This window comes from Phyllobates terribilis, unplaced genomic scaffold, assembly GCF_046119375.1.
Source record: "Phyllobates terribilis strain yellow unplaced genomic scaffold, ASM4611937v1 Scaffold_10__3_contigs__length_209671492, whole genome shotgun sequence".
NCBI lineage: Eukaryota > Metazoa > Chordata > Amphibia > Anura > Dendrobatidae > Phyllobates > Phyllobates terribilis.
Window position 1 is genome coordinate 80,502,031 of NW_027362770.1, and position 27,953 is coordinate 80,529,983.

Here is a 27,953-nt window from a genome sequence, read left to right on the forward strand (position 1 = left end):
ATGCCCCTGGGAAAAGTGGTGGAGGTCGCAGTAGCTTAACAAGACGGTTTTAATGCCCCTTGGAAGAATGGTGGTGGTCGCAGTGGAATAAATAGACAATATCAATGCCCCTGGGAAAAGTGGTGGAGGGCGCAGCAGCTTAACAAGACAGTTTTAATGCCCCTGGGAAAAGTGGTGGAGGTAGCAGTAGCTTAACAAGATGGTTTTAATGCCCCTTGGAAGAATGGTGGAGGTCGCAGTGGAATAAAAAAACAATATCAATGACCCTTGAAAAAGTGGTGGAGGTCGCAGTAGCTTAACAAGACGGTTTTAATGACCCTTGGAAGAATGGTGGAGGTCGCAGTGGAATAAAAAGACAATATCAATGCCCCTTGAAAAAGTGATGGAGGTCGCAGTAGCTTAGCAAGACGGTTTTTATGCCCCTTGGAAGAATGGTGGAGGTCGCAGTGGAATAAAAGGACAATATCAATGCCCCTTGAAAAGTGGTGGAGGTCGCAGTAGCTAACAAGACAGTTTTAATGCCCCTTGGAAGAATGGTGGAGGTCGCAGTGGAATAAAAAGACAATATCAATGCCCCTTGAAAAAGTGGTGGAGGTCGCAGTAGCTTAACAAGACAGTTTTAATGCCCCTTGGAAGAATGGTGGAGGTCGCAGTGGAATAAAAAGAAAATATCAATGCCCCTGGGAAAAGTGGTGGAGGTCGCAGTAGCTTAACAAGACGGTTTTAATGCTCATTGGAAGAATGGTGGAGGTCGCAGTGGAATAAAAAGACAATATCAATGCCCCTGGGAAAAGTGGTGGAGGTCGCAGAAGCTTAACAAGATGGTTTTAATGCCATTGGGAAAAGTGGTGGAGGTAGCAGTAGCTTAACAAGATGGTTTTAATGCCCCTTGGAAGAATGGTGGAGGTCGCAGTGGAATAAAAAAACAATATCAATGCCCCTTGAAAAAGTGGTGGAGGTCGCAGTAGCTTAACAAGACGGTTTGAATGGCCCTTGGAAGAATGGTGGAGGTCGCAGTGGAATAAAAAGACAATATCAATGCCCCTTGAAAAAGTGGTGGAGGTCACAGTAGCTTAACATGATGGTTTTAATGCCCCTTGGAAGAATGGTGGAGGTCGCAGTGGAATAAAAAGACAATATCAATGCCCCTTGAAAAAGTGGTGGAGGTCGCAGTAGCTTAACAAGACAGTTTTAATGCCCCTTGGAAGAATGGTGGAGGTCGCAGTGGAATAAAAAGACAATATCAATGCCCCTTGAAATAGTGGTGGGGGTCGCAGTAGCTTAACAAGACGGTTTTAATGCCCCTTGGAAGAATGGTGGAAGTCGCAGTGGAATAAAAAGACAATATCAATGCCCCTTGAAAAAGTGTTGGAGGTCGCAGTAACTTAACAGGACGGTTTTATTGCCCTTTGGAAGAATGGTGGAGGTCGCAGTGGAATAAAAAGACAATATCAATGCCCCTTGAAAAAGTGGTGGAGGTTGCAGTAGCTTAACAAGACGGTTTTAATGCCCCTTGGAAGAATGGTGGAGGTCGCAGAGGAATAAAAAAACAATATCAATGCTCCTTGAAATAGTGGTGGAGGTCGCAGTAGCTTAACAAGACGGTTTTAATGCCCCTTGGAAGAATGGTGGAGGTTGCAGTGGAATAAAAAGACAATATCAATGCCCCTTGAAAAAGTGGTGGAGGTCGCAGTAGCTTAACAAGACGGTTTTATTGCCCCTGGGAAAAGTGGTGGAGGTCGCAGTAGCTTAAGAAGACGGTTTTAATGTGCCTTGGAAGAATGGTGGAGGTCGCAGTGGAATAAAAAGACAATATCAATGCCCCTTGAAAGAGTGGTGGAGGTCGCAGTAGCTTAACAAGATGGTTTTAATGCCCATTGGAAGGGACGTGGAGGTCGCAGTAGCTTAACAAGACGGTTTAATGCCCCTTGGAAGAGACGTGGATGTCGCAGTAGCTTAACAAGACGGTTTTAATGCCCCTTGGAAGAATTGTGGAGGTCGCAGTAGATTAACAAGACGGTTTTCATGCCCCTTACAAGAGCCATGCAGTACAGCATATTAAAAACATTATTCCCATTATTGGGGAGTGGGTCTCCCATAGTCATTGCCTATGCCTTCCAAGCAAAAGCTGCCAAAAAATTAGGACGGAGGAACTTGCAATGCTGGCAACACAGACCACGGTCACCCTGGTGGTATAGTGGTGGTGGAGGATGAGGATAAGGAGAAGAGCAAAATACAGCCGAAATGAGGTAGCGTATACCCATGTGCGGGTGTGAAGCGGTGCATGGAAATACACTTCCCGAAATAACACAGTGGATTTGACTTTGTTACTCTGCTGTCATTTGGTGGTGATGAGAAGTCTGGCCCAATTCAGACCTTGTTCATTTTGATAAGGGTCAGCTTGTCAGCATTGTCAGTTGACAGGAGAGTGCGCTTATCAGTTATAATTCCGCCAGCGGCACTAAAAACACGCTCCGATAACACGCTAGCGGCAGGGCAGGCCAGGACCTTCAAGGTGTACAGAGCAAGTTCATTCCAAGTGTCCAGCTTGGATACCCAATAATTAAAAGGCACAGAGGAATCACGGAGGATGCTGGTACGGTCGGCAAGGTACTCCCTCACCATCTTTTGAAACCTTCCACTCCTTGTGAGAGTACCCCACACCTTAGGGCCTGTAAGCTGGGCGGGTCTCAGAAAACTGTCCCAGAATGTTTACAGTGCTCCCCTGCCTCTGCTGGATTGGAGTTGCGTCTCTCTCGCCTGTACACCTTGGTTGGTCAACGAACTGTGACCTCTGCCGCTAGCGTGTTCAGATGGGAATTTTTTTAACAGTTCTGCAGCAAGGGCCTTCTGGTACTGCCCCATTTTTGTAGACCCCTCCACCTCAGGAATAAGAGAGTGAAAGTTCTCCTTGTAGCGGGGGTCTAAAAGTGTTACCAACCAGTAATGACTGTCACCCAACATTTTGACAATGCGAGGGTCACAGTTAAGGCAGCGTAACATAAAGTCAGCCATGCGTGCCAGACTGGTAACGGGCAAGATTTCCGTGTCCTCACCAAGATGACGACTGACCATGCTCTCCTCCTCCTCCTCCTTTCCCCTGTCCTCAGGCCACCCACGCTGAACCGACTGTATGACAGCTGTACAGGTACTACCGTCTACAGCGCATGATACCAGCTCCTGTTCTTCCTCCTCCTCTCCCTCATTGTCCCCCAATGCACATTGGGATGAGATGAGGCTGGGCTGTGTGTAATCTCCCATTACAGCTTCATGACCCATCTCATCATACTCTGGCTGCAATGCCTCCTCTTTAATTCCCTGCAGAGAGCGTTGCAAAAGACAGACAAGTGGGATGCTGACGCTAATGATGGCGTCATCGCCATTCACCATCTTGGTGGACTCCTCAACGTTTGTCAGGATGGTACATATGTCAGACATCCAGGTCCACTCCTGAGGTCTTATGTGTGGAGTCTGACCTAAATATCGACGGCCTTGTTGCAGCTGGTACTCCACAACTGCTCTCTTCTGCTCACAAATTCTTTGCAACATGTGGAGGGTAGAGTTCCAACGTGTGGGGATATCACACACAAGTCGGTGTGCCGGAAGCTGCAAACGCTGCTGTAACACAGCAAGGGTGGCGGAAGCTGTAGCCGACTTGTGAAAATGAGCTGACAGACGGCGTACTTTGACAAGCAGATCTGGCAACTCGGGGTACGATTTAAGAAACCGCTGAACCACGAGGTTAAGCACATGAGCCAGGCATGGTACGTGTGTGATCTCACCTCTCCTCAGAGCCGCCACCAGGTTACAGCCATTGTCACACATGACCATGCCTGGATGTAGGATCAGCAGTCTCAGCCACAGATCTGCCTGCTCTTTCACAGCTGTCCACAACTCACAAGCAGTGTGAGGTTTATCACCTAAGCTTATGAGTTTCAGCACAGCCTGTTGCCGCTTGGCTGAGGCAGTACTGCAGTGCTTCCAGCTTGTAACTGATGTGGTGATATCTGAGATGGAGGCTGAACATGAAGAGGAGGAGGAGGAGGATGATGCGCAGGAGCTGTACACTGTGGGGGCAACTCTGACTGACATAGGGCCCGCAATCCTCGGTGTGGGGAGGATGTGTTCCGTCCCAAGGTCCGACTGGGTCCTGGCTTCCACTATGTTTACCCAGGGTGCCATCAGGGAGATGTACCGTCCCTGGCCACAAGCACTTGTCCACGTGTCCGTTGTCAGGTGGACTCTCCCAGTAACTGCATTGTTGAGGGCACGGCAGATGTTTTGGGATGCGTGCTTGTGTAGTGCGGGGATGGCACATCGGGTAAAATAGTGTCGGCTGGGGACCGAGTACCGAGGGACGGCCACCTCCATAAGGTTGCGGAAGGATTCCGTCTCCACCAGCCTAAAAGGCAGCATTTCCAATGCAAGCAGTCGTGAAATGTGCGAATTTAGGACTGTGGCCTGTGGGGCGTTGGCTGCGAATTTGCGCTTTCGTTCAAAGGTCTGGGATATGGACAATTGAATGCTGCGGTGGGACGTGGACGTGGACGTTGATGCTGTTTCTTGAGAAACTGCCATAACAAGTGAAAACTGAGAGGAGGGGGCATCTTTGCATGCAGTATGGACAGGGGATTGCCTTGCACGCACAACAGTGGGTTCTATTACACGCACAACAGCGGAAGAAGCAGTGGTGACACCCGCTGACACTGGTCGTGGACCCTGGGGTTCGCCCCACAAAGTCGGGTGCTTTGCTGCCATGTGCCTGATCATGCTGGTGGTGGTCAGGCTGGTAGTTTTGTCTCCCCTGCTGATGCTGGCATGGCAGTTGGTACAAATGGCCTTTTTGGGGTTATCAGCAGAGTCTTTAAAACAATTCCAGACTCTGGAAGACCTACCAGTTGTACTGGCAATGTCCCTCGTGTTGGTGTTACGTGGAACTGTTGCCCACCTTCAGTGTGCGGCCACCACACTGCTTCTTCCTGCCTGTTGGGGTACTCTGCCTCCCTCCCCCTGTGCGCTGCTGGCCTCGCTCTGCGTGTCCTCCTGCCACCTTGGGTCAGTTACTAGATCATCCACCACCTCCTCCTCTTCCACTTGCGCACCACGATCCTCCTCCTCACTTCATGGCAATTGTGGCTCGTCATCGTCCACCTCTTGTGACAAATTGCCAGCGTCAACTTCCTGTGGCCATGGCTGTTCAAATATTTGGGCATCGCTACATGGGATCTCCTCTTCCACCACTTCAAGCGGAGCAGGCGAGGGGCACAAATATGGAAATGGACCAGTGAACAGCTCTTCAGAGTTTCCAAGTGTGGGATCAGTTGCTGTTTGACGACACTCGGCATGGTGGGAGAAAGGAGCATCAGGGTGAGGAGGAAGATGCGGTCGAGACTCACGGCTACTAAAACTTGACCGTGTGGAAGACAGACCAGAGGTGGTTGTGCCCAGGTAAATGGAAATATTATCTGCTATCCAATTAATAACCTGTTCACACTGATCAGTTTGCAATACTGGTGTTGTAGTGTGCTTCCCTATTAATTAAGTCAAGAAGCTGGAGCGAGAAGATGTGGCTGTTGGTTGTGGCACATTTTCACCTTGGCTACGTCCACGTCCTCTACATGCACCATCACCAGAATGTCCAGTTCCACATCCCTTGCCACGCGCCTTGCCCATTGTAAATGAAGTAAAATAGCTTACACTCACACTATCAAGGGAAAAAGGGTAATGAAAAGGAGATTAGAACCGTGGAAGAGGAAAACCACAGTTCTATTTCTCTGGCCTACACCAGAATCTTTTAAACAGATATCTTGGTGTCTGACCAGTCAGGGAGACACTATTACAGTTTTTTTTTACGGCAGTTTTTTTTACGGCAAAAAATGCCAAAAGCAGGATAATACAGAGATTTGACCCGTGGAACTGCAAAACCACAGTTCTATTTCTCTGGCCTACACCAGACTCTTTTAAACAACTATATTGGTGTCTGACCAGTCAGGGAGACACTATTACAGTTTTTTTTACGGCAAAAAATGCCAAAAGCAGGATAATACAGAGATTTGACCCGTGGAACTGCAAAACCACAGTTCTATTTCTCTGGCCTACACCAGACTCTTTTAAACAGTTATATTGGTGTCTGACCAGTCAGGGAGACACTATTACAGTTTTTTTTACGGCAAAAAATGCCAAAAGTAGGATAATACAGAGATTTGACCCGTGGAACTGCAAAACCACAGTTACAGCTATGTGGCGTACACCAGAATCTTTTAAACAGATATATTGGTGTCTGACCAGTCAGGGAGACACTATTACAGTGTTTTACGGCAAAAAATGCCAAAAGCAGGATAATACCGAGATTTGACCCGTGGAACTGCAAAACCACAGTTCTATTTTTCTGGCCTACACCAGACTCTTTTAAACAGATATATTGGTGTCTGAACAGTCACAGACACACTCAATTTTTTTGAAGGGGGGGGGGAAATACCAAAAGGCTAATAAGATGCGTATTTGTACAGTCTGACTGAGGAAAAAAAAATTCAGGATTTAGATGAAAAAAAAAGAATTTTTCCTGGTTCCTGAGACCGGGGGATAAGTCTAGCAATTTGACCAACAGGAGCACACAGGACTGTAATGCAGCGTTTGCTGGTATATCTGGGACAAAATCTAAAAATAAAAGACAGAAAATCACATTGCATGATTTTTAAATAATTAAATTGCATTTTATTGCATTAAATAAGTATTTGATCACCTACCAACCAGCAAGAATTCTGGCTCTCACAGACCTGTTAGATTTTCTTTAAAAAGCCTTTCTACTCTGCATGCATTACCTGCATTAATTGCACCTGTTTGAACATCATAACCTGTATAAAAGTCACCTGTCCACACACTCAATCAATCCAATCTCCCTGCCATGGCCAAGACCAAACAGATGTCTAAGGACAACAGGGACCAAACTGTAGACCTGCAAAAGGCTGGGATGGGCTACAGGACAAAAGGCAACAAGCTTGGTGAGAAGGCATCAACTGTTGGTGTAAGTATTAGAAAATGGAAGAAACACAGGATGACTGTCAATCTTCCTTGGTCTGGGGCTCCATGCAAGTTCTTGCCTCGTGGGGTAAGAATGATTCTAAGAAAGGTCAGGAATCAGCTCACAACTACACATAGAGGACCTGGCCAATGACCTGAAATGAGCTGGGACCACAGTCTCAAACATTACAGTTAATGACACATTACGCAGTCATGGATTAAAATCCTGTGGGTTGCGCAAGGTCCCCCTTCTCATGCCAGCATATGTCCAGGTCCATTTGAAGGTCACCAATGACCATCTAGATGATCCAGGGGAGACATGAAAGATAGTTATGTGGTCAGATGAGACCAAAATAGAACTTTTTGGTATCAACTCTACTTGCCATGTTTGGAGGAAGAAGGATGAGTACAACCTCAAGAACATTGTCCCAACAGTGAAGTATGGTGGGGGAAAAATCATACTTTGGGGGTGCTTTTCTGCAAAGGGGACAGGAGGACTGCAGTGTATTTGAAGGAGGATGGATGAGGTCATGTATCGCAAGATTTTGGCCAACAACCTCCTTCCCTCAGTAAGAGCATTGAAGATGGATCTTGACTGGGTCTCCAGCATGACAATGACACGAAACACACAGCAAGGGCAACTAGGAGTGGATCCATAAAAAGCATTTCAAGGTCCAAAAGTGGCTCCAGACCTGAACCCAATATAAAATCTTTGGAGGGAGCTGAAACTCAATGCTGCTCTACGACCCCGGAACCTTAAAGATCTGTATGGAGGAGTAGGCCAAAATCTCTGCTGCAGTGTGTGCAAACTTGATCAAGAACTACAGGAAATGTCTAACGTCTGTAATTGCAAACAAAGGTTTCAATACCAAATATTAAGTTCTGTTTTCCTATTGTATCAAATACTTATTTTACAGTAAAATGCAAATTAATTATGTAAAAATCATACAATATGATTTTCTGGATTTTTTTTAAGATTCTGTCTCTCATAGTTGAAGTGTACCTACGATAAAAATTACAGACTTCTCCATTCTTTGTAGGTGGGAAAACTTTCAAAATCAGCAGTGTATCAAATACTTATTTTCCCCACTGTATGTACTCTGTATGTATGTGCTTTATGTATACATTTATATCTGTACAGTTATGTCCGAATGTTTTGGCACGCTTGAAATTGTTCCAGAAAGTGTATTTCTCTCAGAAAATTATTGCAATTACACATGTTTTTTTTATAAACATGTTTATTTCTTTTGTGTGAATTGGAACAATACAAAAAAAAACTTGAAAAAATCAAACTGGATATAATTTGACGCAAAAACACAAAAATAGACTGGATAAAAATTGTTGGCACCTTTCTGAAATTTTGGGTAGACAAGTTTGTTTCATGTATGTAATGCTTGTTAACCTGTGGAAAGTAGCAGGTGTGAGCAATATGAAAATCGCACCTGAAACCAGATAAAAAGGGGAGAAGTTGACTCAATCTTTGAATTGTGTATGTGTCACACTAAGCATGGAGAACAGAAAGAGGAGAAGAGAACTGTCTGAGTTCTTGAGAACCAAAATTGTTGTCCTTCTCCAGAGATCTTGATGCTCCTTTGTCCACGGTGCGCAACATAATCAACAAGTTAACAACCCATGGCACTGTAACTAATCTCCCTGGATGAAGATGAAGAGAAAAATTGATGAAAGGTTGTAACGCAGGATAGTTCAAATTGTGTATAAGCAGCCCCAATAAAGATCCAAAGAATTTCAATCTGTCCTGCAAGCTCAGGGAGCATCAGTGTCTGCGCGATCTATCAGTTTGCCAAAATGTATGCGAGTAAGCAAAAATCCTTCTGGGAAAGCACCTTCTGGACAGATGAGACCAAGACAGAGCTTTTTCATAAATCACATCGTTCTACTCTTTACGAAAAATGGAAAGAGCTGACAAAGAAAAGAACACAGTACCGACAGTCAAATATGGTGGAGGGTTAAAGATGTTTTGGGATTGTTTTGCTACCTCTGGTACTGGGTACCTTGACTGTGTGCAATGCATCATGAAATCTGAAGTTTACCAAAGGATTTTGGGTCTCAATGTAGTGTCCAGAGTCCGAAAAGTTTGAGTTTGAGTCCTAGCTATGGGTCTTCCAGCAGGACAATAACCCCAAACATACTTCAGGAAGCACCTAAAAATGGATGGAAACAAAGGAACTGGAGAATTCTGAAGTGGCCAGCAATGAGTCCAGATCTAAATCCCATTAAACATCTACGGATAGATCTTAAAATTGCTGTTGGGAGAAGGCACTCTTCAAATATGAGAGACCTGGAGATGTTTGCAGAAGAAGAGTGGTTCAAAATTCCAGTTTAGAGGAGTAAGAAGTTTGTTGATGGTTATAGCAAACAATGGATTACAATTATTTATTCCAAAGGGTGTGCAATCAAATATTAAGTTGAGGGTTCCAACAACTTTGTCCAGCCCATTCTGGGGGTTTTGTGGGAAATTTGGTCCAATTTGCCTTTTTTTATCTGTTTTTTTGTGTTGTTCCAATACACACAAAGGAAATAAAAATGTGTATAATAGAACATGTGTCAATAATTTTCTGGGAGAAATTCGTCATTTTATGGAACTATAATATATATATATATGTCTGTATATTTATGCTATGTATATACTTGTGTGTTTGCATGTATGTGCTCTGTGCATACGTGTGTGTGTCTGTATGTATGTGCTCTGTGTATACACGTGTGTATTTATGTATGTGCTCGGTGTTTACATCAGGGGCGGACATATAGTGGGTGCACCCGATGCAGCTGCACCGGTGCCGAAGGTGGAGGGAGCTCCTTGCAGGGTGCTAATAATGAGTGCAGTCTGGCCTGTTGCTAGGAGCTCAAGGCTCGGGGGACCCATATCCAGATTGCCCTCAACATATGTAGTGTTTCGGGCATGAAGCGATCCAGTATCTCCACTGCCTATAGGAGAAAATGTCAGCGAAGCTGCAGGATACCATCCTCAGCTTCCTGCCTGGCACTTTCTCAGTGACACAGGCGCACGTGGCTTGATGACGTCAGCATGTAGCACACACTTGTGTCAGTTAAAAATTTACCGGCGTAGAAGAAAGAAGCAGCGATACCTCGGGAGAACAGACGGAGACGCGTGTTTTTTTTCAATGCACGGGGGAGAGGACAATGAGAGGGATCGTGGGTGGCGGAGAGAAAAATGATGGGATGTTGGGGAGAGGACAATTATGGGATGAGGGGGAGAGGACAATGGTGGGATGAGGGGGAGCGGACAATGGTGGGATGAGGGGGAGAAGACAATGGTGGGATGAGGGGAGAGGACAATGGTGGATGTGGGGGAGAGGACAATGATGGATGAGAAGGAGAGGACAATGATGGAATGTGGGGGAGAGGACAATGATGGGATGTGGGGGAGAGGACAATGATGGATGTGGCGGAGAGGACAATGATGGATGAGAACGAGAGGAAAATGATGGGATGTGGGGGAGAGGACAATGATGGGATGTGGGGGAGAGGACAATGATGAATATGGGGGAGAGGACAATGAGGTGAGTGGATAAGAGGACAATGAGGGGGTGGGGATTGGTGTGGGAGTAAGGGGGCTTATAATGGACTTATGAACAAGGGGAGGGGGAGGAAGACATTAGATATGGATCTATCTATATATCTATATCTATCTAAATATCTATCTATACACCCGTAGTTTGTGTTACCGCAGGACTCGGTTTGTCTCCAATCTGTGGAGTTTTTTTTTGAGCTTTGGCCCTCATCTATGATGACCCTGACCGAGTCTCCTTGGCTGAGTCTAGGCTACGTCGCCTTCAGCAGGGGATTCGGTCAGTGGAAACGTACAGTTCGGAATTCTGTAGATGGGCAACGGATTCCAAATGGAATGACTCAGCCCTTATAAGTCAATTTTGTGAGGCGCTTACTGAAAGGTTGAAAGATGCATTGGCTGTATATGAAACCCCTCAGTCCTTGGAGGCTGCCATGTCTTTGGCCATATGTCTGGATAGGTGCCTTCGGGATAGACAGGTGTGACCACCGTCTCCGGGGCCTTCTGGTCGGGGTTGTGCACCTTTGCCAGGGGAGCGATCTGGGGGTGAACCAGTACTGGGATAGGTGGAGGAACCCATACAGTTAGGGGATGTCTCTACATCATACATCTCCCCGGAGAGTCGCAAAAAAAAGGCGTATGTTTTTTTTGTGGGAAAAAGCACACTTTGTTGGGACCAGTCCTTCAATTCCTAAACAAAAGGAGACTCGACTAACTCTCAGTAGTCTGGAGTTGGATAAACAAGGAGTGCATTTGTGGACAAACTGCAGTTCCCGCTTTGTCCTGACAGAAGAGGTGGTGCTAGAGAGCAAAACTGAAAACATTTCCTGTGTTTGTGGACAGTGGAGCCGGGGTCAGCATGGTTGATGCTGAGTTTGTGAAAATTTATGGTCTTGCTTGCTGTGCTTAAGCTGAGCCTATTCCTATCTTTGCCATTGACTCGGCACCACTTGCACAGAAAGCATTTACTCAGATTGTACATAATGTAAAACTGAGAGTGGGGTGAGTTCATTGTGAAATCATCTTTTGCTATGTTCTGGACAATCTTCCTACTCCGATTGTTTTGGGTATCCTTGGCTGTTAAATATAATCCATTGGTGGATTGGCAAACCGGGGAGATTATTGAATGAGGAGATTACTGCCATGAGAACTGTCTGAATCTTTCCATTGTAAATATTACCTGCTTTTCTGTCTGGTTTTGAGGATGTATTTTTTGAGAAGGAGTGTCAGGATTTGCCTCGTCATCGTGCTTATGACTGTCCTCTTAACCTGACCCCCGGAGCTAAACTACCGAAGTCCAGTCTATATAATCTTTCTGGCCCTGAGAGACAAGCCATGAAGGATTTCATTGCGGAAAGTCTGGAGAAGGGACATATTAGACCCTCATCTTCGCCTGTGATTTAGATTAGATTTCCGGGAATTAAATCAAATCACCATCCGTGAGCCATACCCTCTTCCTCTGATTCCTGATTCGTTCAACCAGGTTGTGGGAGCTAAGGTGTTCTCCAAGTTGGATTTAAGGGGAGCCTACAATCTGGTTAGAATCAGAGAAGGTGATGAATGGAAGACAGAGTTCAATACCTCAGAAGGATATTTTGAGAGTCTGGTTATGCCTTTTGGTTTGACCAAAGCACCTGCAGTATTCCAGCATTTCAGAAATGATATTTTCCATCATTTGGTGGGGAGGCTTGTGGTGGTCTATCTGGATGATATTTTGGTTTATTCACCTGATTTTGAGACACATCGGGGCCGGCTAAGCAGGTGCTCCATATTTTAAAGGATAACAAACTTTATGCCAAACTAGAAAAATGTGTTTTTGCTGTTCAGGAGGTGCAGTGTTTGAGGTACTTGTTGTCATTTTCAGGTTTTCAGATGGATCCAGAGAAGATCTGTGCAGTCCTAGACTGGGAACGTCCCGAAAACCTGAAGGCCCTAGAACGTTTTCTGGGCTTTACTAAATTTTACACGAAATTCATCCAAAATTAATGGTTATTGTGAAACCCCTTACTGACATGACTACAAAGGGGTCTGATTTTTCCAAATGGTCGGATGCTTCCCTCTAGTCTTTTTCTTCCTTAAAGAATTATTTTGCCACCGCACCTATACTCAGTCAACCCAATGTTTCTCAACCCTTTATTGTGGAGGTCGATGCTTCGGATGTTGGGGTTGGGGCTGTGTTGTCTTAGGGTTCATCCCCTGGTAAATGGATTCCATGTGCCTTCTTTTCTAAAAAATTGTCTTCGGCTGAGAGACTTTATGGCGTGGGTAATAGTGAACTTTTGGCGATCAAATTGGCATTCAAGGAATGGCGACACTGTTATTACTGACCATAAGAACCTGTCATATCTCCAGTCAGCTAAACGTCTCAACCCTAGGCAAGCCAGATGGTCCCTATTTTTTACTAGGTTCAATTTTGTTGTCACTTTTCGTCCAGGGGTCAAAAATGTCAAGGCTGATGCTTTGTCCCGGAGCTTCCCTGGTGGTGGTGACCATGAGAACCCTACCCAGATATTACAGAAAAGGGTAGTCATTTTGGATCTTTCTCCTGAACTTGGAGGGTGAGGTGTTGGAGGCTCAGGAAGATGCCCCTGCCTTCTGTCCTTCAGGAAAGTTATTTGTACTATCTGGTCTGCGCCGCAAAGTAATCAAGAAACATCATAACTCTGTGCTTGCTGGGCATCCAGGTGGTAAGGCAACCACGGACCTCCTCTCTCGTCGTTTTTGGCGGCCAGGGTTGCATCAGGATGTAATTGAACATGTAGCTGCTTGTAGTATTTGCGCGCGTTTTAAGGTTTCGCATACCCGTCCGTCTGGTACTCTTCTTCCGCTACCTATCCCTAGTAGGTCATGGACACTTGTCCATGGATTTTATTACTGACCTACCGATTTCTGCAGGCAAAATGGTGGTTTTGGTGGTAGTACATACAGTAGGTTCAGTAAAATGGTTCACTTTGTCGCATTACCTGCACTTCCCAATGCCAAGACACTTGTTCAGGTGTTCATAAATGAGATTGTGAAGCTTCAAGGGGTTCCCTTCGATGTGGTGTCTGATCGGGGGACCTAGTTTGTTTCTAAGTTCTGGAAGGCCTTCTGTTCTTAATTGGGGGTGCAGCTGTCCTTTTCCTCTGCCTTCCACACTCAGTCGAATGGTCAGACTGAGCGTGTCAATCAGAACTTGGAGACATAACTCAGGTGTTTCGTCTCCGAAAATCAGGAGGATTGGGCATCCTACTTACCTTTGGCAGAATTTGCCATCAATAATCATCGTCAAGAATCCACTGGCACGTCACCGTTCTTCGGTGCATACGGTTGTCATCCACAGATTGGTACCTTCAGTGGGGAAGGAGCTTCAGGAGTTCCTGAGGAGGAAAGGTTTGCTTCGCTGCTCTCCTCGGTATGGCAGGGTGTGCTGAGTAATTTAAAGACCATGGGAGTCAGGTATAAATGTATGGCTAACAGAAAACACTTGCCAGGTCCGGACCTCAATGTGAATGACTTTGTGTGGTTGTCTACCAGGAATATAAGATTGAAAGTTCCTTCTTGGAAGCTGGGACCTAGGTTTATTGGTCCCTATAAAATAACCGTCGTCATTAACCCAGCAGCATTTCATTTTGAACTTCTTCAGGCCCTTAAGGTCCACAATGTGTTCCACAGGTCCTTACTCAAAAGGTATGTGGAACCTCTTGAGCCCTCACCTCTATCACCGCCGCCAGTAATGGTTGATGGTAATCTGGAGTTCCAGATTTTGAGGATTGTAGATTCTTGTCTCCAACGTCGTTCTCTACAATACTTGGTGCACTGGAAAGGCTATGGTCCAGAGGAGAGGATGTGGGTTTCATCGTCAGAGGTGAATGCTCCCAAATTGGTTCGCTCATTCCACACCTCTTTTCCTGACAAACCCGATTCTGAGTGTCCGGATGCCACTCGTAGATGGAGGGGGTACTGTCACGGGTGTGTTAGATGTGACAGACAGTCGCCCTGCAGTGGGTTGCCGGAGATCTCCACGTTTGGCATTGCAGACAGCTGCTTAGATAGGAGGCTGTCTTTAGGACCGAGTGACTACCTCTCTCTAGCTAATTTGCTCTCTGGCCTGGGTATATATATACCTGGTGTGTCTGAGAGGGCATCGCCGGTTATATTAATTTCTACATGTGAAGCTTAGCAGGAGCAGTACCTCATCCTCTATGGAGCTTGAGGCTGTGTACACATTTGGAGTTCATCTAAAGCTAAGCCATTTTCACCTGTTTTGTCTACCCTTGGTGTCTTTAGAGCTTTAGTGGAGGTTGACTAGTGCTCATCTCCTTCCATCCCTAGCCGTAACCTTACATCAGTGAAAGTAGGGCGAAGCACGCGATCGGCGATAGCTGAAGGGGTTATATAGGGACGTTAGTTGATATAGGGTGACGCTAGACCAGACTAGGAGGTCTCCACTTCCCCCTTTCCCTAGTGTCTGGGCTCCCCCTCCCTTTTCCCTCTGTGTTGCACGTACACCTGGCGTGACACAATGGTATCAAATGCTAATGAAATGTATGTAAACTTTTGACTTTGCAGTAAGTTATAAAAATGCCTTAAAACTTTCTCTCTCGCATTATTCTGGCATCTGACAAATATTAAAAATTATAGTAATCCTAATTGACCTAAAATGGGAAATGTTTAATCTGATTTCATGTTAGATATTGAGAAAAACAAGCATATGTGTATTTTTATATTGTGTATGTAAACTTCTGGTTTTAACTGTATGTAACTGATAAAGAAGTTTAATTTGCACTTTGGGGATGGGAGACTCTTTAAATATGTAGGGAGCAATGCTTCTAGGAGAAAATACAGTACATCTATACACACAGAGGCTGACTGAGCATGTATATGAAGGCTGAAAACTAATATAGCTGTATAGATAGGCTCTGTGAAGTGCCATATAGGTCTTTTGATAGTGTTCATGGATTCTGATAAATACATTTCTATTTACTGATATATATATAAACTGTAATTCAAAGAACAAGATAATGAATACTATTAATAAGATCACTGGGCACAGCATGAACCTTCATGCTATATAACGTATAATGCTGAGCCATAGCTCAACTTTCTTATAGCCAGGACAAAGATTCAGCTTTTGGCACCGGCTCTGTATTTAAATACCTCAGCTTAATTAGAGGGCTTGATGGTACTTCTCTAGCACCTAGGTCATATGGTCTGTGATTCCATTTTGTGCCACCATGCACTGTGATTATCACAGAATAGTACATGTCATCACATATTTGTACACCACCAACTTATTATCATACTCTGGATACAATACAAACACCACAGCAAATATTCCACAGATTTTTTTTCTATCACTAAACTTACTTAGTTGTTTTTAGAAGTTCTTCGCTTACATGTGGATGTCCATGTGCTAATTTCTCAGTTTCATTGAGTTTTCCATTGCAGTGATTTTTTGATTCTCTTTGGAGTATTGCTTGCCTGTTAAAAGGATAGAAGAGGATCCATCACAATAATTCAAAATATGAACCCCATTCATTTTTATTAAATATACAGTGGGTATTGAAAGTATTCAGACCCCTTTAAACTTTTCACTCTTTGTTTCATTGCAGCCATTTGGTAAATTCTAAAAAGTTCATTTTTTTTCTCATTAAAGTACACTCTGGACCCCATCTTGACTGAAAAAAAACAGAAATGTAGAAATTTTTGCAAATTTATTAAAAAAGAAAAACTGAAATATCACATGGTCATAAGTATTTAGACCCTTTGCTCAAACACTCATATTTAAGTCACATGCTGTCCATTTCCTTGTGATCCTCCTTGAGATGGTTCTACTTCTTCATTGGAGTCCAGCTGTGTTTAATTAAACTGATAGGACTTGATTTGGAAAGGCACACACCTGTCTATATAAGACCTCACAGCTCACAGTGCATGTCAGACCAAATGAGAATCATGAGCTCAAAAGAACTGCCCAAGGAGCTCAGAGACATAATTGTGGCAAGGCACAGATCTGGCCAAGGTTACAAAAGAATTTCTTCATTACTCAAGGTTCCTAAGAGCACAGTGGCCTCCATAATCCTTAAATGGAAGAAGTTTGGGACCACCAGAAGTCTTCCTAGATCTTGCCGTCCAGCCAAGCTAAGCAATCGTGGGAGAAGAGCCTTGGTGAGAGAGGTAAAGAAAAACCCCAAGATCACTGTGGATGAGTTACATAGATGCAGTAGTGAGATGGGAGAAAGTTCCACAAAGCCAACTATCACTGCAGCGCTTCACCAGTCGACCTTTATGGCAGAGTGGCCAGACGGAAGCCTCTCCTCAGTGCAAGACATATGAAAGCCCGCATAGAGTTTGCTCAAAAACACATGAAGTACTCCCAGATTATGAGAAATAAGATTCTCTGGTCTGATGAGACGAAGATAGAACTTTTTGGTGATAATTCTAAGAGGTATGTGTGGAGAAAACCAGGCACTGCTCATCACCTGCCCAATACAACCCCAACAGTGAAACATTGTGGTGGCAGCATCATGCTATGGGGGTGTTTTTCAGCTGCAGGGGCAGGACGACTGGTTGCAATTGAAGGAAATATGAATGCTGTCAAGTACAGAGATATCCTGGATGAAAACCTCTTCCAGAGTGCTCTGGACCTCAGACTTGGCCGAAGGTTCACCTTCCAACAAGACAATGACCCTAAGCACACAGCTAAAATAACAAAGGAGTGGCTTCAGAACAACTCTGTGGCCATTCTTGACTGGCCCAGCCAGAGCCCTAACCTAAACCCAATTGAGCATCTCTGGAGAGACCTGAAAATGGCTGTCCACCAACGTTCACCATCCAACCTGACGGAACTGGAGAGTATCTGCAAGGAGCAATGGCAGAGGATCCCCAAATCCAGGTGTGAAAAACTTGTTGCATCATTCCCAAGAAGACTCATGGCTGTACTAGCTCAAAAGGGTGCTTCTACCCAAAGGGGCTGAATACTTATGACCCTGTGATATTTCAGTTTTTCTTTTTTAATAAATTTGCTAAAATTTCTACATTTCAGTTTTTTTTTTCAGTCAAGATGGGGTGCAGAGTGTACTTTAAAGAGAAAAAAATGAACTTTTTTGAATTTACCAAATGGCTGCAATGAAACAAAGAGTGAAAAATGTAAAGGGGTCGGAATACTTTCCGTACCCACTGTATCTCTTAGTACTTGATCTCTTGTACTTACTTTATACGTAAATCCATGTCAGAATGGCATTACAATCCTTTCTGAAACCCTTAGGCTGCGTGCCCACGATCCTTAATAGCAGCGTGTTGGACACAGCTCACCTGTGCTGCATCCAAAACGCTGAGTTCTACATTAGAAGCACAATGGATTTATTTATAGAAATTCCATGGCCACTGTGCTTCTACTTGACGCCGCGTAAACTCACCGACGGAGCGGCTTTACGAGTCGCAGCATATCAATTACTGCTGCAGAGACACTAGTAACAGAAATTTCCCCAATAGAATGTACTGGATGCGATTCAATGAACACACGTGGATTTACCTGCGTGATCAGATGCAGCTCTTTGGACACAGCGAAAATATGCTGCGTCCAAAGCGCTGCTATAGCCTGATCGTGGGCACATAGCCTAATCCCACTCAGTCTGATTGACAGTGCCTCATTGTCCCTCCTCCCTACAGCTGCTGTGGTCTCATAATGCTCAGTATAAGCTGAAGCTGCTAGTCAGTAGTATAATTCACATCTAGTAGTATAATACTACTATTATATGAAGTTTGTATTGGTAAGTCCGATGACAGATCTGCTTTAATAACTAGAAAAATATAGGCAATTTGTTGAAATTTGACAGAAATAGAGGAAGCAAAGTAAACTACTATATCTGTAAGCTGTATTTTTTCATTTACAGTACATTAATAATTTGAATATAATTAACAAGCTTGTAGTCAAGTGTACACTTTTTTATACTGATTTTGAATTTTGACCACATAATGGACACAATTGTATGAGACTTTCATCTCAAGAGTGAACAATTTACGAACTGTCTGTTAAAGAGCACCTTCCCTCAATTTTTTTCATGTTGAACTGGACAAACCATGTAATTGTGGCTGCAAAGTCGAATAAAAAGTTGTTTTTTGTTTTTCTAATTTTGCCTCTCCATTGCGGAGATATTAGAGATTAAATATTTGGCACCAGAAGAGTTCATTTTAGTTAAGTCTAAGAGGGTGTTATTAGATTGTTTTCATTGGGGGTATATACTTCAGCCTCCTGTATGATGCTTACCATTCGTAAGCAGGCAGCACAGATGTGCAGAAGGACCTATGACTATAATAAAGTTACCATATAGACCACTACTTTATATATATGGAAAACCTAAAACTAACAGCCCCAACTATCAGACATTTATGACATATAAAGTTATGTTTCAGGTGGAAAAAAAAGTTTTGAGATTAATCAGAGTCCTTAAAGCGCACCTGTCAGCAGGATTGTGCTCAGTATACTACATACACTGTCAGGTGGGCGCCGTTACACTGATTAAAATGATACCTTGGTTGATGAAATTCGTTCTGTGGGTCTTTTCTAATCATTATTTTCAGTTTGGAGATAATGATATGCTCATTCTTTGGGGCAGCCTGTGGGGGGCGCTCAGTCTGGGGCTCTGCTTACATATTCATCTGTATTCGCTTATGACAGGTCACTGATTCTTCAGTGACCTGTCTCCTATTTTCCATAATGCATATACTATTGTGGGGTTAGGAAAAAAAAAATCCAGCAAAATGACACCGGCGACCGTGCAGTAGCAGCTATCACTTGCCGATTGATGCTACTGCGCCACGGCCTTTTTTGCTGGAGCTAACTTTTTTTTTTCTTTGCCTCAACAAAATGGCCGCGGCACGTGCGCAGTAGCATCTATTAGCAGGCATTAGATGGTACTGAATCTAATCCTGTAGCTGTCAGTTGACAGCGGACAACTTGCTGCATCAGCAATGATCAGTGTTGGCACTGACCATGGCCGTTTAATCCCTTAGATGCTGCTATCAATAGCAGAATCTAAATAGTTAACAGAGTGTGGAGGCTTCCTCTTTAACCCCATTGGCACCCTGAAATCTTGATTGTGTGGTCCTGATGTTTACCATGGCAGCAAGGTGTGTTTTGTTATGAGGTTATGTTTAGGCATGAGCGAACATTTCAATGTTCGGTTCGAAAAAGTTCGCCGAACAAATTGATATTCCCCAAATTTATTCTCCGAATGTTCGTCAAACATTTCTGAATCCCATAGGAGTCAATGGGGGGACCAAAAAAATGCATATACAACACCTAGAAATGGGACCAAAAGCTGCCAAAACACATCAAATTAGGTGTAGACACCAGGGAAGTGCCATCAATTGACCCAGAGTACAAATACTATAATTATTATTACTGTGACAGCGTCATTTATTCAGTTGTGCTTTACATATCAAAAGGGGTCACCAACTGATACAAGAGGAGAGTGGTCCCTGCCTGTGAGGGTGCACTGTCACGAACGTGGTTTGTGGAACCACTGTGCCACGGACCGCGGAGAGCCTGGTAGGGGCGTGACTAAGCGAGCACTGGACTGTTCACGAGAGCCTCTGAATGTGAGGTTAGACTCGGCTCCCGATGAACGCTAGGTGCCACTCCAGGACAGACCAATGGATGCGCAGCAGCTGGACCCAGTAGGACAGACTAGATGGTGCAGCAGGCAGAGTCTATATCAGAGGGCAGCAGGCAGAGTCTGTATCAGAGTGCAGCAGGCAGAGTCTGTTAACAGGAGTGCAGCAGGCAGAGTCTGTATCAGGAGTGCAGCAGGCAGAGTCTGTATCAGAGTGCAGCAGGCAGAGTCTGTATCAGAGTGCAGCAGGAATAGTCTGTATCAGGAGTGCAGCAGGCAGAGTCTGTATCAGAGTTCAGCAGGCAGAGTCTGTATCAGGAGTGTAGCAGGCAGAGTCTATATCAGGAGTGTAGCAGGCAGAGTCTGTATCAGGAGTGCAGCAGGCAGAGTCTGTATCAGGAGTGCAGCAGGCAGAGTCTGTATCAGAGTGCAGCAGGCAGAGTCTGTATCAGAGTGTAGCAGGCAGAGTCTGTATCAGGAGTGCAACAGGCAGAGTCTGTATCAGAGTGAAGCAGGCAGAGTCTGTATCAGAGTGCAGCAGGCAGAGTCTGTATCAGGAGTGCAGCAGGCAGAGTCTGTATCAGGAGTGCAGCAGGCAGAGTCTATATCAGGAGTGCAGCAGGCAGAGTCTGTATCAGAGTGAAGCAGGCAGAGTCTGTATCAGGAGTGCAGCAGGCAGAGTCTGTATCAGGAGTGCAGCAGGCAGAGTCTGTATCAGGAGTGCAGCAGGCAGAGTCTGTATCAGAGTGCAGCAGGCAGAGTCTATATCAGGAGTGCAGCAGGCAGACTTTGTATCAGAGTGCAGCAGGCAGAGTCTATATCAGGAGTGCAGCAAGCAGAGTATGTATCAGAGTGCAGCAGACAGAGTCGGTATCAGAGTGCAGCAAGCAGAGTCTGTACCAGGAGTGCAGCAGGCAGAGTCTGTATCAGAGTGCAGAAAGGACTGGTATGTAACCTTACACAACTTAGACTGCAGAACAGGAAGGTTCCACTACAGCCAACCCAATAGATGGAGACCCAATCAGTATTACCCACATTTAAAAAAATTTGTGGCAGACGCCAGCAAAGTGGCATCAATTTAACTACTGTACAAATAGTGTTAATAAGACCCATACTTCTCCCAGTACAGCCAACCCAGGAGATGGAGACCTAACCAGGAGTGTTCACATTGCCCTAAATGAGGGCTTAACACCACCGAAGTGGCATCAATGTCATCAGACTACAAGTAGCACGCATATGTCGGGCTCTTCCAGGAGGTCTAAAGCCAGGCTGTATTGTGGGCTGCGTAACACTGATGCTTGTTTCCTCCGTCCCCTCCTGCCAACCAAGTTCAAACGAGAGGGGATGATTATCCTCTTCATCCTCTCACAGCTGCTCGCCCATCACCTCTTCCTCCTCCATTAGTACCTCAGCTCTTGCACTTTCACTAACAGTTTGCCTGGCATCACCAAACCACTTTGATCGCTGTAATCCACCGTCACTTGGCATCCGTCTGTGTGATGACACTCTGGAAATTTGACACATTGGTATCCCTTCCGCATCCTCCTCTTCTTCTGGAGCCACCAACTCCTGCTGCAGGTTATTCAAACTTTGCTCCAGCATGTACAGTACAGGCCAAAAGTTTGGACACACCTTCTCATTTAAAGATATTTCTGTATTTTCATGACTTTGAAAATTGTACATTCACACTGAAGGCATCAAAACTATGAATTAACACATGTGGAATTATATACTTAACAAAAAAGTGTGAAACAACTGAAAACATGTCTTATATTCTAGGTTCTTCAAAGTAGCCACCTTTTGCTTCGATGACTGCTTTGCACACTCTTGGCATTCTCTTGATGAGCTTCAAGAGGTAGTCACCGGAAATGGTTTTCACTTCACAGGTGTGCCCTGTCAAGTTTAATAAGTGGGATTTCTTGCCTTATAAATGGGGTTGGGACCATCAGTTGTGTTGTGCAGAAGTCTGGTGGATACACAGCTGATAGTCCTACTGAATAGACTGTTAGAATTTGTATTATGGCAAGAAAAAAGCAGCTAAGTAAAGAAAAACGAGTGGCCATCATTACTTTAATAAATGAAGGTCAGTCAGTGTGAAAAATTGAAAACTTTGAATGTGTCCCCAAGTGCAGTTGCAAAAACCATCAAGCGCTACAAAGAAACTGTCTCACATGAGGACCGCCCCAGGAACGGAAGACCAAGAGTCACCTCTGCTTCTGAGGATAAGTTTATCCGAGTCACCAGCCTCAGAAATCGCAGGTTAACAGCAGCTCAGAATAGAGACCAGGTCAATGCCACACAAAGTTCTAGCAGCAGACACATCTCTACAACAACTGTTAAGAGGAGACTTTGTGCAGCTGGCCTTTATGGTAAAATAGCTGCTAGGAAACCACTGCTAAGGACAGGCACCAAGCAGAAGACACTTGTTTGGGCTAAAGAACACAAGGAATGGACATTAGACCAGTGAAAATCTGTGCTTTGGTCTGATGAGTCCAAATTTGAGATCTTTGGTTCCAACCACCGTGTCTTTGCGCGACGCAGAAAAGGTGAACGGATGGACTCTACATGCCTGGTTCCCACCGTGAAGCATGGAGGAGGTGTGATGGTGTGCTTTGCTGGTGATACTGTTGGGGATTTATTCAATATTGAAGGCATACTGAACCAGCATGGCTACCACAGCATCTTGCAGCGGCATGCTATTCCATCCGGTTTGCGTTTAGTTGGGCCATCATTTATTTTTCACCAGGACAATGACCCCAAACACACCTCCAGGCTGTGTAAGGGCTATCTGACCAAGAGGGAGAATGATGGGGTGCTACGCCAGATGACCTGGCCTCCACAGTCACCAGACCTGAACCCAATCGAGATGGTTTGGGGTGAGCTGGACCGCAGAGTGAAGGCAAAAGGGCCAACAAGTGCTAAGCATCTCTGGGAACGCCTTCAAGATTGTTGGAAGACCATTTCCAGTGACTACCTCTTGAAGCTCATCAAGAGAATGCCAAGAGTGTGCAAAGCAGTCATCAAAGCAAAAAGTGGCTACTTTGAAGAACCTAGAATATAAGACATATTTTCAATTGCTTCACACTTTTTTGTTAAGTATATAATTCCACATGTGTTAATTCATAGTTTTGATGCCTTCAGTGTGAATGTACAATCTTCAAAGTGATGAAAATACAGAAAAATCTTTAAATGAGAAGGTTTGTCCAAACTTTTGGTCTGTACTGTATATGACCGGAATAGTGATATTGATGATGGCATCGTCAGCGCTAACCAGTTTAGTAGCCATTTCAAAATGGTGCAGAAGGGTGCAGAGGTCCTTAATCTGTTCCCACTCTGCAAATGTGATATGCCCCAAGTCCGTACTGTGTTGCCCCAAGCTATACGTCCTGACATAGTGCGTCGGAGCTCGTTGCTGCTGGCACAGTCGATGCAAGTCGATAACATGAGGGATGCGAATGGCCGAAGTGAGCACACAGCTTCCGTACTTTGTGAAGCAGCTCATCCAGGCCAGGATAGTGGCAGAGAAATCGCTGAACCACCAGGTTGAGGACGTGAGCCATGAAAGGCCGCTAACAGGTTCACACCGTTATCGCACATGGCCTTCCCTGTCTCTAGGTTCAGCGGAGACAGCCATTGATCAAACTGAGCCTGGAGAGCTGCCCACAACTCTTCACTTGAATGACTGCAATCTCCAAGGCATATTAATTTGAAGACTGTCTGATTATGGTGAGCCCTGACTGCACAGTACGGACATGGTGTGTATTCGCTCCGTACCCTTGGAACACGTGTCTCATTAAGGCAGAGGTTGAGTGCGCAGGTGGAGGCCCTAGAGGAGGTGGAGGACGCAGAAGCAGCAGAGGAAGTGGGAAATACAGAGGTTTCTTCTGCAAGCCCTGGGGATTCTAAGATTTGTGGAGCAGCCCCTTCACCGCCTGCCCCCACAGCCACCAGAGTCACCCAGTGCCGAGTCAGCAAGATGTAATGCCCTTGGCCATGCATACTTGTCCAGGTGTCTGTAGTGAAATGCACCCTGGCACACGTAGATTTAGACAAGGAAAGGGTGATGTTGTCTGCGACATGCTGGTGTAGCGCAAGCACAGCTTTCTTAGAGAAGTAATGGCGACTGGGCAACTGGTACTGGGGGACTGCGATGGCCATCAATTTTCAGAAATCGTCTGTATCTACCAAGCGGAAAGGCAGCATTTCCGTGGCCAACAGATTGGAGATGGTGGAGTTCAACCTCTTAGCTTTGTCATGCGTAGGCTGAAACAATCTTTTACGTGACCACAAGTGCGGGACCAAGGGCTGGCTAAGGTGCTGAGAGAGGGCGGAGTATGGTGAACCGGAAAAACTGGTGGAGCGTGAGTGAGGTGCAGATGTTACCGTGGATTGAGAAACATGCAGTGTGCTCGGTGAAACAAACACAGCAGGCGTGTCCTCTTCCGTTACAGCTGACAGGCTGTCACTCAGCCTGACTGGAGCAGGTAAAGAGATGGAGTTTCTGCGATGAGAGACCTGCGTGACAATACTTGGCACGGTAACAAAGGAGGAGGAAGAAGCAGCAGATGCTTTTGATGGGGCAGCTGATGGATGGTTGTTGAGGTGCGCTGGTACGCATTTCAGCGTGGGAAGATTCCCAGCGTAAAGAATGTTGTTTGAGCATGTGAACGTTCATGCATGTAGTAGTCAAATTATTGCATTCTTTCCCTCTACTGAGTTTTTATCGCAAACTTTGCATATAAAGTGAGTTGGCTCATCCTTTGCAGTGACAAAAAAGCCCCATGCTAGGCAACCCCTGCTGCCCTTGCGAGCTGCAGACCTGTGACAGCTGATGGCCACAGCCACGGTTGTGGCTAAGGATTAGTGTTGAGCCACCCCCGTAGTGTTCGGGTTCGGTTCGGTTCGTCGAACACCGGGATGTTCGAGGAACTGTTCGTCGAACTGTTCGTCGAACACCTTAGAACACCGTCGAACACCGTTAAAACCAATGGCAGGCAAATAAAAACACATAGAAACACATAGAAAACACCTTCAAAGGTGTCCAAAAGCTGACAAACTGCTCAGAAGACGCTTTCTTTAAAAAAGCCGGCCGGCAATTCAGCAGCGGCATACACCGGTACCCGACAATTTAGACAAGAAGGAAGAGAGCCTCACACATAGATTAGATAGATAGAAACATGTCAGTCACATATATATGAAGTACAGTGACAGTGTTGCTTACTGTACTTGTCATTTAGTGTAAAGGATTTATTAAAAAATATAATAGTGTTTTCATGCACTGTCTCTTTAAAAAAGCCGGCCGGCAATTCAGCATCTGTACCCGACAATTTATAACAGACAGAATAGAGCTTCACACATAGATTAGATAGATAGAAACATGTCAGTCACATATATATGAAGTACAGTGATAGTGTTGGTTACTGTACTTGTCATTTAGTATTAAAATAAAGGATTTATTATTAAAAAAAATTGGCGTGGGGTTCCCCTTAATTTTAGGCTCTAGCGGAGGTTAAGCAGACAGCTGGGGCAGATGTTTGAAGCCTGGGAAGGGGGTAATACCCACGGAGCTTCCCAGGCTACTAATATGAGCCCCCAGCTGAATACATAGCCTTTACTAGCTATTAAAATGGGGGACCCCCCCAAAAAAATGACGTGGGGTCCCCCCTAATTTAATAGCTAGCAAAGGCTAGGCAGACAGCTGGGGGCTGATATTAATAGCCCAGGAAGGGAGCCATGAATATTGGCCCCCTCCCAGGCTAGAAACACCAGCCGTCAGCCGCCCCAGAAATGGCGCATTCATAGGATGCGCCAATTCTGGCACTTAGCCTCGATCTTCCACGCTGCCCTGTAGCGGTGGCAGGGGGTAATAGGGCTGGGGTTGATGTCAGCTTATAATGCCAGCTGACATCAAGCCCAGGTTAGTAATGGAGAGGCGTCTATAAGACACCCCCATTACTAACTCCATAGTCAAAGTTAAAAGAAAACACAAACACCCAGAATAAAGTCCTTTAATTGAAATAAAGACACAATCCTTTATTGTTCTGAATTAAACCATACTTACCATCACGCCCATTCCAGCTGAAGCCAACGATCTCCTGCAATAAAAGAAAAATAATAAAGCAACATCATCCTTACCTTTCCATGGTTCCCACGACAGCTTCAGCTCTGCTACATCGAGATGACAGGCTGGACCGCAGCAGAACGCTGCCATCCAGCCTGTCATCCCGCAGACACTGAGAAGCGCAGGCATGCTTGCGCTCTGCAGTGTCTGGCTGTGACGGCATAAAGATGAGACGAGTTCATGTCCAATGAACTCGGCGCACCTCATGCACGTCACTGACAGCGTGGGAAAATTCTCACGCTGAAGCGCTGAGTGCAGGAGAATTCTCCCACGCTGTCAGTGACGTGCATAAGGTGAGCTCATGTCCAATGAACTCAGCTCACCTCCTGCACGTCACTGACAGCGTGGGAGAATTCTCCTGCACTCAGCGCTTCAGTGTGAGAATTCTCCCACGCTGAAGCGCTGAGTGCAGGAGAATTTTCCCACGCTGTCAGTGACGTGCATGAGGTGAGCCGAGTTCATTGGACATTAACTCGGCTCATCTGGATGCCCTCACAGAGAGACACTGTGGAGCGCAAGCAAGCCTGCGCTTCTCAGTGTCTGCGGGATGATAGGCTGGATGGCAGCGTTCTGCTGCGGTCCAGCCTGTCATCTCGATGTAGCAGAGCTGAAGCTGTCATGGGAACCATGGAAAGGTAAGGATGATGTTGCTTTATTATTTTTCTTTTATTTCAGGAGATCGTTGGCTTCAGCTGAAATGGGCGTGACGGTAAGTATGGTTTAATTTAGAACAATAAAGAATTGTGTGTTTATTTCAATTAAAGGACTGTTTTCTGGGTGTTGTGTTTTTTTTAAATACTTTACTAGAAATTCATGGTGGTCATGTCTAATATTGGCGTGACCCCATGAATTTTGGGCTTAGGGCCAGCTGATAATGCCAAGCTGGCCCTAACCCCTTTATTACCCAGTGAGCCACCGCATCAGGGCCCTGGATGAGTTGGGTACAGCGCCAGAAGATGGCGCTTCTATGAACGCGCCATTTTCCGGGGTGGCTGCGGACTGCAATTTGCAGCGGGGGTGGCCCAGAAAGCTTGGGCCTCCCTGCGCTGCGGATTCCAGCCCCCAGCTGCCTAGTTGTACCTGGCTGGACACAAAAACAGGGCGAAGCCCCACGTCAATTTTCTTTAAATTATTTCATGAAATAATTAAGAAAAAAAGGGCTTCCCTATATTGTTGTGTCCGGCCAGGTACAAATAGTCAGCTGGTGGTTGGGGGCAGCCCGTTCCTGCCTGCTGCACCTGACTGGACACAAATATAGTGCGAAGCCCCACGTCAATTTTTTTTTAATTATTTCATGAATTTCCTGAAATAATTTAAAAAAAATTGAAGTGGGGCTTCGCACTATATTTGTGTCCAGCCAGGTACAGCAGGCAGGAACGGGCTGCCCCCAACCACCAGCTGACTATTTGTACCTGGCCGGACACAACAATATAGGGAAGGCCTTTTTTTCTTAATTATTTCATGAATTTCATGAAATAATTAAAAAAAAAATACGTGGGGATTCGCCATATTTTTGTGTCCAGCCAGGTACAACTAGGCAGCTGGGGGCTGGAATCTGCAGCGCAGGGAGGCCCAAGCTTTCTGGGCCCCCCCCCCCGCTGCAAATTGCAGTCCGCAGCCACCCCGGAAAATGGCGCGTTCATAGAAGCGCCATCTTCTGGCGCTG

The 27,953-nt window shown here is 45.3% G+C and overlaps 1 protein-coding gene across 2 annotated transcripts in view; it reads right to left on the reverse strand.

The window, feature by feature from the left end:
- The window catches only part of LOC141164416 (electrogenic sodium bicarbonate cotransporter 1-like), a 766,124-nt gene that overhangs the window by 415,517 nt on the left and 322,654 nt on the right, over positions 1–27,953 (reverse strand). For both annotated transcript variants that reach the window (XM_073649614.1, XM_073649613.1), the window contains exon 8: positions 15,920–16,033. In XM_073649614.1, coding sequence (XP_073505715.1) covers positions 15,920–16,033 — 114 coding nt within the window. The remainder of the gene's footprint in view (positions 1–15,919; positions 16,034–27,953) is intronic.